Source organism: Tasmannia lanceolata, unplaced genomic scaffold (genome assembly GCF_043159265.1).
Source record: "Tasmannia lanceolata isolate RefF3 unplaced genomic scaffold, GAP_Taslan_0.1 ptg000024l, whole genome shotgun sequence".
NCBI classification, from domain to species: domain Eukaryota; kingdom Viridiplantae; phylum Streptophyta; class Magnoliopsida; order Canellales; family Winteraceae; genus Tasmannia; species Tasmannia lanceolata.
The window spans coordinates 6,689,255-6,698,741 of record NW_027518701.1 but is presented as its reverse complement, the minus strand read 5'-3'; the positions used below and the strand labels follow the sequence as shown (position 1 = coordinate 6,698,741).

The window sequence follows — 9,487 nt, the reverse complement described above, 5'->3', positions numbered from 1 at the left end:
GGGCAAGGATAGGCACTGCTTAACCTTTTCAAATGCCTCCTGACATTCTTCATTCCACTTCTTCGAGGAATTCTTTTTCAGAAGCTTGAAAATGGGTTCACACGTCATCGTCAGATGTGATATGAACCGTCTCAGATACTGAACTTTGCCAAGGAAACCTCGGATCTGCCTTTCTGTCTTCGGCGGCTGCATTTCTTGAATTGCCTTAATCTTTTGCGGGTCTACTTCAATCCCTCTTTCACTGACCATAAACCCTAAGAGCTTTCCTGATGTAACACCAAAGACGCACTTACTAGGATTTAGGCGAAGCTGATACTTCCTGATCCGCTCAAAGAACCTTCTCAGGGCAACAGTGTGCTCAGGTCGAGTCTTGCCTTTCACAATCATGTCATCAACATATACCTCGACCTCTTTATGGATCATATCATGTAAAAGAGTTGTAGCAGCCCTCTGATACGTAGCACCCGCATTTTTCAATCCAAACGGCATCACCCTGTAGCAGTATGTACCCCATTGAGTAATGAACGCTGTCTTCATCATGTCCTCGGGAGCCATCTTAATCTGATTGTAGCCTGAGAACCCATCCATAAAGGATAGAAGAGCATGACCAGCTGTATTATCAACCAGGAGATCAATATTGGGAAGAGGAAAGTCATCCTTAGGACTTGCCTTGTTCAGGTCTCGAAAATCGACACACATTCGAACTTTTCCGTCCTTTTTGGGCACCGGTACAATGTTTGCAAGCCATTCTGGGTATTCAACTACTTGAATGAATTTTACCTCCAACAGTTTCTTAACTTCTTCATAAACTTTCATCTCCCATTCAGTTTTGAGTTTTCGGAGCTTTTGCTTCTTTGGCTTAACACCAGGGATTAAGGGTAAGCGATGTTGAACAATTTCTTCACTTAACCCTGGCATGTCATCATATGACCAAGCAAAAACTTCCTTGAACTCTTTAAATAAGGCGATTAATTCCTCGCGTTCTTCAGGAGATAAAGTTTTGCCAATTCGAATCTCCTGAATCAAGGTTTCGTCACCTATATTCACGGTTTCAATTTCCTCTTCGAGTGGTTTTGCTCGGCGACTCTCGTCCTGTTGAATCATGTATTTGATTTCAGGAGGAGTGTCGTCGGTATCCTCATCAGAGGGGGAGTCTTGATTGTTATTATTAAGTTTATCAGATTCTGAAGCAGAAACATTAGAAATAAAAGTAGAGACTGGATTGTACTCAGAGAAAGGATGCTTTATTTCATTTAATGCTGAATCAGGTACATCAAATGAAAAATTACCCACATCGGGCTTTACAATAGACGCTTGAAAAAAATTTACAGACTCAACGAACATATTGACATTTATGTCAATTAACTCTGAATCAACGATAGAAGTAGCATCTGACTTGATTCCGCTGGAAGAAGAGGAATCATCATCGACCTTAGGAGACTCGACATTTACAGTACCTGCATTAACAGAATTGTTAGAATAAACAGACTCTGAATTAGACCCAAAGACTGACGTGTATTTATGGACAACTGACTCTTTTGGAGGGACATGACTGTTTAGGAAAGTAACCTGAGGTATGACTTGAAAGGTCCAGTTGGTCAATGGTTCCTCTGCCGGGGTGATTAAATGAGTAGGGTTCAGAATCGAGGCCCTCCGATCAATTACGGCAATAGTTTGTGAATCTTCGAGAAACAGTGAACTCAGAAGGCTCGGCTCTACATGTTCTGCCCAATCAGCTTCTGATTCAACTTCTGTCTGCACATCGGTCTGCTTGTCTTCTAACTGCAGATCAAAGAAAATTTCAAATCCTGGCAACCTCTGTCCTGAATTCTCATCTAACCAAGTTTCGGCAAAGCCACAGAAAGGGACATCTGCACCCTCTCTTCGAAAACGGCCATTCATCGTCAAATTAATCGGTGCCATTGGTAATTCTAACCCCCTGCGGCGACATTCAGCCCATTTCATCATCAGCAGCTTCATTTCTTTAACTTCCTTCTTTGAAGGCTTGTACCCCAGCCCAAATAGATTATTGAAGGATTCGAATTCAGGGAACTCAGTCAAACCCTGATGGTGTCTACCTAGCCCTGCACCTGGCATATATCCTTGTCGACGAATCATCCTGACGACATTTGCGTTTGTACTGGTCAGGAAACAAATTTCCTCATTCATAGCTTCTTTAAAGGTAATGGCAGCCACCTCTAATGAGAATCCAGTCAAACTAACATCCTCAGCTTTCTCCATAGTCAGGTCCTGAGTAATCAGCCCTACTTCCAGGTCTGGGTCCCCCTTCACAGTTACCACTCCGTTTTTGCGAAGAAACTTTAGCTTTTGGTGAAGAGAGGATGGAACAACCCCAAACTTGTGCAACCAAGGGCGGCCGAGTAACAACAAAAATGAGGCTTTGATGTCCAAAACCTGGAACTCTATCTCAAAGTCTTCTCCTCCGATCTGTATTTCGGTGACCAGAGTTCCGATCACATCTCGGCGAGTGCCATCGTACGCCAGAATACCCTGTTCAGATGGGATGAAATCCGCAGGACCAAATCCAAGAGTTGTTGCAGTACTCAACGGGCATACATTCAAAGCAGAGCCATTATCAACTAACACCTCTGGTACTCTCTTCTTGTTGCAAAGTACTGTGATTTTCAGAGATTTGGTGTGGTCTCGGCCCTCAGAAGGCAGATCGTCGTCAGTGAAAGATAAAGTCTTAGACACTCTTGTCATGGCAACCAAGCTTACCAGCTCATCCGGAGTAGTGTCTACAGAGACTTGTGCTGAGTTAAGCTCTTGAAGGACTAATTTTCTGTGCTTAGATGAGGCCATGAGTAAACCCCATACGGAAATATTGGCCTGAGTCTTTTTCAACTGCTTTAACAAGCTCTCTTCTTCTTCATCGGCGCTGACCTTACTGACCTTATTCTGTCTCTGGTTTTCAGTATTTCGCGCAACCTCTGCAGGATTTTCAACACACAATTCTTGAGGCTTGAATACACGCCCACCACGGGTCATATGACGCATCTCGTCACAATGGTTATCCAACAACAATAACTCATCTTCTTCAAAGTCCTCAGCCCTTAAGACATAAGGAGCTGTCCTTCTATTTCCAGCACTGTCAATCTGAAATGTACCAAACTGAGATGAAGACGATTCAGCCAATTCATCGTCATCAAAGGAAATTACATAATGATCTTTCTTTTCTACTGCTTCGAAATCTTCCTTGTCAAACTTCATTACATAGGTTTTTTCTGTGGTAATGGCACAAATGAGGGTTGATGGATCGAGCAGAGGTTCATCAGTAAAAATTGCATTGGTAGCAGGAGGAGGCATGGTATGATGATTAGGAAGTGGGTTTTGAGTAACGTTTGGTCTCTCCACTGCCAGCTCATTTTTGTCAATCATGTTCTGGATAGCATGCTTCAAGGCCAAACAATTCTCGGTCAAATGCCCTGGACCTCTGTGATATTCACAGTATTGATCCATCTTCCAGAATGCGGGTAAGGGATTGGGTGGAGGTTTGATATCCGGGAGCCGGATCTTCCTATCTTTCATGAGCCTTTTGAATATCATTATTATCGGATATGGAAGAGGATCAAACTTTCTGTCATATGCAACTCTCCTTGGCGCTTTTGCAGCCTCTGCAGCAACTCTGGCCACAGGCCTGGTATAACTGACAGCATGAATTTCTTTGGACTGGACCATTGGTCTTTTCCCGTCTCGGATTTCAGAAGAAACCTTGGCTCTCAAGCCTTTTGCTATGGCATCTTCTGTCTGAGTACCTGTCTTGATTAAATGGTCAAAGCTCGGGTAATGCTGAGGAGCGAGAAAATGAAAATACATGGGAGACAAACTCTTCAGAACCAGCTTTATCTGCTCTGATTCAGTCATTTTCTGGCTTAGCTGAGCAGATTTGCGTCTCCAGCGCCTGATAAAGAAAGTGAAGGTCTCTTGAGGACCTTGCTTTAGCTGTTTTAGGTCTCTCTTCGTGACCTCAATACCCTCTTCCATTGAGAATTGCTCTATTAGTTTCTCCGAAATATCTTCCAGGGTTCTCACCTCCTCGGGCTTTAGCCTTAGAAACCACTTCTTTGCGATCCCAATCAAAGAAATCGGGAACAACTGGGCCATCTGCTCACGGCTCAGACCATACTGCTGGGACAAAATGATAAACCACCTCATGTGGTTACGCGGACACCCGGTTCCGTCATATTTGTCATAATCAGGAGCTTTGAAGTTGGGCGGTAAAGAAACTGTTGAAGACAGTATTAATTCAGAGACGTCAAATTTCTTGGGTCCCTGGACTCTCATCTGCTCCATCTCATGAGCCATCTTGCTGAATTTCTCAGACATTTCCTTCTCAAATTTTTCAAATTTTTCTTTTTCTTTATCAACCTCTGGAGCACAATACTCTGCAGCATACTGACCATCATCTAAATCCACCTCGAAAGACTGGATAACGGGTCTATGCGACTCCGGAGCTGGAACATGAGAAGGCTGAAGTACGGGCCTAGACGTGGAAGTCTTATCACTTATCTGTGTTTTCATGTTTGCCATTTCTTCTTTCATTCCCGCCATATCTCTGGTGAGGTTTTTCATCATCTCTTGCATGCTCATTAAAAGTTCAGTTGTGTCTGCCATTTGATTTACTTCAAATAAATTTGAAGACTCTGGTGAAGAAGGTAAACGAACTGAAGATGACACAGAGGAATCAAAGTGGCGAACGAGTCTAGACACTGGGGTAGGTCTCGACCAGGTGGGCTTAGCTTGAAAGTCTTTTTTGGGAGCGATGGTTGCTATCTTTCAGAATCCTGATTGGAAGTTAACAAACTAGGTTACATGATTGACAAATAAGATAGTTTGTACCAATAGAGACAAAAGAAAAAACAAACATCCTTTGTATTGATTATACTGACAGCAATCGCTGAAAACCCTGAATCACTGACTGTTTATAACATGTCAAGTAAAATTTTTTGAATTTTCATCTATAATGGAATCAAATTTACAAGTTTTGACTCAATAAAAGAAATGACAATCTTGATCCAAAAATCCTCATGGTGGATAGAAATGACGAAGAGGAGGCACAATGGATTGCTCCCCTCCATACTGACGCTGAATCCTGGCAGGAACATAGAAGGAAGTCCTTTTGAGACCAAGAAGACGAACGTAGCATACGCACCTACCTGGTGCCCCTGGATTCTAACGATAGAGTTCCCATTTAAAATGATTTTAGCTCAAATTTCTCCAAAGTTAATAAAAATGGCATTTTTAAAGAGTTAGGCAATGTTTCAAGAACTCCCCAGCAGAGTCGCCAACCTGTGGACCCCGATCCGGAGAGGACGAGTGCGGCGAGGGACGCGAGGTCCCCACAGCAATCCTCTAAGATCTCCACAATGTGAAGGAGAGCTCTGCCAAGGAACTCTCGAAACGGATGCCACCCTCACAGCATAGCACGAGTGGCGATACAAAACGAATGAGATACATCCTGATCAGGAGCCAGGGCTCGAAACCGAGATGTACCTAAAAAGAACTCAGAGTCGCCATCCAAGGAAAGTGGGCCAAGGATCCCATACTATGCTCTGTTGCAACGGATAACCAGAGATATAAAATAGGGTTCGTGCCTGATGACGAATGGGGAAGGGATTAGGCGCCCCCAATTCGCCCAAGTGCAAGCACCTGGTCTCTTATGCCATTTTCATTAACTCCAAAGAAGTTTGGGTAAAAATCATATGAAATGGGAACAATCCTCAGGAATCGTCTACCTAAGCATGCATTTCCTGAGAATGAAGAAATAAACACATAAAATGAAAATGTGTCACCTAAGCAAAGCTAGGTTATGGGTGACATGCCTAACTCTAATGCAAGACTGGACTCGGACCAGAATGGCCATCCATCCTAGCTGCACTACGTATCCCGGCCTCGGGAAGAATCGGAGTCCACGTAGTTCGATGTCCTATTCTAAACTATGATGCCTAAGACATCTAGCCCTCTATCCTAGACTCGATCTAAAAGACCGAACCAGTTATTAAAGCTTCTTGTATGATTATTAAAATTCCAGTGAATGGTGGATTTTAGGACACCCTATATGCCCTAACTAAATGCAGATTGATTAGTCTTAAGATAATGCAGGTGGGTCCTACATTCTAGGTATAACTAGGTCGTGCATCCTAAGGAAAACCACGGGCTGACTATATGCCTAGTCTAGCCATCGGTTCGACTAAATATCTAACCGATCGACTTGAGGCCTCCTAACTCTAGGGACACTCACACGACAGGACACACCATATCAATACAAATCAAGACACACTCCTAACTCTAGAACACAACCTAAACAGCTAGGACACACTCCTAACTCTAAAGGAAGATCTTTTCGAAAATGGTTTGAATATTTTTGTAATTTTCAAAGGTTTAAAATGTTTATTTTTAAAAGTTTGGCTGGACTTGGGATGTGGATCCCAAGCTGCACTACGTACCTCGTGGAAGAGGATCAAGCCAACGTAGTTCGGAACAAACTCTCCTAATTACTGATTCTAAAACACTCAACACTTTAGGCTTTTTAAGGTTTTTCAGTTGTTTTTCATATTTTTAAAGTTTTTCAAAAGTTTTTAAAGTAAAGAGTTTTCACCCTTTTGGTCAAAGACCTAAGGGAAAACACAAAGCAAAACCCTAGGACCAAACCTTAGGGCAAATAGGGGAAACCCCTAAACAAGGCAAACTAGACTATCGATGACAACAAAAATGATCTATGATCTCAAAAAGCAAAGCTATAATGAGACTGGGCTAGTCTCCAAAGAAGAAGAAATGACAACAAGACTATGGAGAAACTCCTTACTAACAGCACTCAAGAAGACAAATGAGCCACAGGCTCTCTAATACTACAACTTAAAGGAGGAATGAGTCAAAGACTCCCAAATAACACCAACGGAAGAACCAACGAGTCAAAGACTCCCTGGTAATATCACAAAAGAACAAATGAGTCAAAGACTCTAATGATACCAACTAAGAAAACGAAGTGAGTCAAAGACTCTCGAAAAGAAATGGAAACACGAGTCAAAGACTCCAACAATACCAACTAAAAGATAAATGAGTCAAAGACTCTCTAAAAGAAAAGAAACATGAGTCAAAGACTCCACTAACACCAACTAAAGGATAAATGAGTCAAAGACTCTCTAAAAGAGATGAAAACACGAGTCAAAGACTCCACTAACACCAACTAAAGGATATATGAGTCAAAGACTCTCTAAAGGAAAAGAAAACACGAGTCAAAGACTCCACTGACAACAGCTAAAGACAGATGAGTCAAAAGACTCTCTAAAAGATATGGAAACGCGATCGAATCATATAATAGAAGATTGAAAATCTGTGATCAAGATGAGATGAGATAGCATAAGATTGCTTTCAACGGATGGATCATGAATGACTAATCCTATGAGATCTTTGGAAATGAATGGGATTTACATCCTAACCCCAAAGGAAAAGTTTTTTAATCTTCACACATTTTATCAGTGTTACCTGAAGGCATCAACCCTAACCCTAATCTAGCGGAGTGGAGAAAGGATCTCGACTCATGACTTTGTTTGTGTACCTAGGACCGATCGTAGCCATTGGAAGATGGACTACAGCCTAATCTAGACACGTGATGCACATGTGTTCGTATACTACATGCATGTGTGGGTTAATCTAGGGGTAAGGCCAAGAGTTCCCTTAGCGCGAATCCATGTTCGATATACTGTACCAGTGTCCGGCGTATCAGTACGTGAACAAGAGATCCGTTTACGTACCATAAAGGTACTAGGCTAAGGGTGGAATGCTTCTCTAGCACAGAGGCACCAGGTGATGAAATCCCAGTCAACCATGCTAGATAACACTCCGGGTTCCTAAAATAGGACGTGTGTGCATGTGAGATGCAGGGGTTTAGATGCAAGTGATGTAAGTGTGTGCAATAAGTTCGCGCAATCTATGATGCCTTCAGGTTTTGTTAGATTAAGTTTGAGTAAATATGATGAGAAAATAAAGCATACAAACTAATCACAGCACCAGGATTTTACAAAGGAAATCAGTGATTCCTAAGGTTTCTATTTTGATAATTTAATGATTGAATATGTGATGGAATATTATGATCTGGAAATTTTTAAAACAATTTGATTTTAATTCAATTTACTCAAGGATTTTAAAAGGTTTCAATTCAGATTGTAGATTTACACATCAACATATAACAAATCTTTTCAGAACAAGATGAAATTTTTACAGTAACTTCTCCTTAATTATATAAGATTATAATAAAAATTTCATAGATTTTAAATGTGGTTTGCTATTAGTTTTTCAATGTTGAAAGTTTCTGTCCAGATTGTGAATTAACACAGTAACGTATAGCAAATCAATTCAAAACAATATGAAATTTCTATAGTATGTTTATTACAATAAGAAAGGATTACTGTAAAAGTTGCATAAATTTTAAAAATGATTTACTATTAATTTACGATTTTACAAATATCCATCCAGATTATGAATTAACAAAGAAACACATAGTAAATCAAATCCAAATCAGTTTAAACTTTATGAAAACATGTAATTCCAGTAGTAATTATCAAACAAATATTTTCAGAAGTTTTCATTGCAATTTACTATTTTTATCAGATTTAATACAGCATGCATGATTTTACGTAAAAAATCATAAACAAATATCCAACAGAAACCAAAAATCTTGAAAAATTCACGGGAGATTAGATTAGATTTAATTTGCATCTCATCCAAATTTCACTTTTGAAAACATTATAGAGTTTTTGAAAATTGGTTTTTTCCAAAAATACCCCTAGAGTTAAATGAATTTTTAAACCCTTTAAATCAAATCAAGAATTCATAAAGAAATTCGTACTAATTCAAAATCTTACAATTATATTATGTTTAAATTTTCATTGATTTTGGATCTATGTTGACATCTTCTTAAATTCAATCTTTAGAATTTTACCCCTTTGAGGGTAAAGTTCAAAAGGTCAAATTACGGTCAAAACGAAGTCAAAATTCTTCGAAATTCCAGATTTCTACACTTCTTAATGTGCAAAACACTCAGAGATTGAAAAAAACATATTTTGAATAACAATAAGAAAAAATAAAAATAAATCACAAATTCTATCCTAGCATGCTTCTAGTTTAAGATATATGAAAGAGGGTTTTGGAATACCAACCTTGCTAGCTCTCCTTGTCTCTAGGGTAAGTAATCCTCGGATATACGCTTTGTCTTACCCTTTCAATTAGCAAAGAAAACCCCAAAAAAAAAATGTTGCCGCCGATCCGTTCCGCCGTCTTTCACTTTCTCTTAGAGGGAAGGATTGGGAGGTGATTGGGAGAGATAATGGAAGAAGAATATAGGGAAAGGGATTGGAGGGAGTGATTGGAAGAGATAATGGAAGAGAAAAAGATAATGGAAGATAAATCTCTCCTTTTCTCCTCTCTTTTATGGATGGGAAGGAAGATATATATAGGGAGAGAAAGA

At 40.2% G+C, this 9,487-nt stretch overlaps 2 protein-coding genes across 2 annotated transcripts; both read right to left on the bottom strand.

The window, feature by feature from the left end:
* Window positions 1-1,222: 1,222 nt before the first annotated feature.
* LOC143856878 (uncharacterized) lies at window positions 1,223-3,767 on the bottom strand. Its single transcript, XM_077367137.1, has 2 exons — window positions 1,570-3,767; window positions 1,223-1,457 (listed from the first exon to the last, which is right to left on the bottom strand). Exons 1-2 carry the CDS (start codon window positions 3,697-3,699, stop codon window positions 1,449-1,451), a joined length of 2,139 nt encoding a protein of 712 aa, XP_077223252.1. The 5' UTR covers window positions 3,700-3,767; the 3' UTR covers window positions 1,223-1,448.
* LOC143856964 (uncharacterized) lies at window positions 3,722-9,258 on the bottom strand. The gene is made up of 3 exons (XM_077367246.1): window positions 9,180-9,258; window positions 3,777-4,805; window positions 3,722-3,732 (listed from the first exon to the last, which is right to left on the bottom strand). The coding sequence occupies exons 2-3, from the start codon at window positions 4,633-4,635 to the stop codon at window positions 3,722-3,724; spliced, it is 870 nt and encodes a 289-aa protein (XP_077223361.1). The 5' UTR covers window positions 4,636-4,805; window positions 9,180-9,258.
* Window positions 9,259-9,487: the final 229 nt, after the last annotated feature.

Excerpts from the sequence above, each read along its gene's own strand:
- LOC143856964 (XM_077367246.1), bottom strand. The coding sequence starts at position 4,635 with ATGGCAGACACAACTGAACTTTTAATGAGCATGCAAGAGATGATGAAA.
- LOC143856878 (XM_077367137.1), bottom strand. The coding sequence starts at position 3,699 with ATGGTCCAGTCCAAAGAAATTCATGCTGTCAGTTATACCAGGCCTGTG.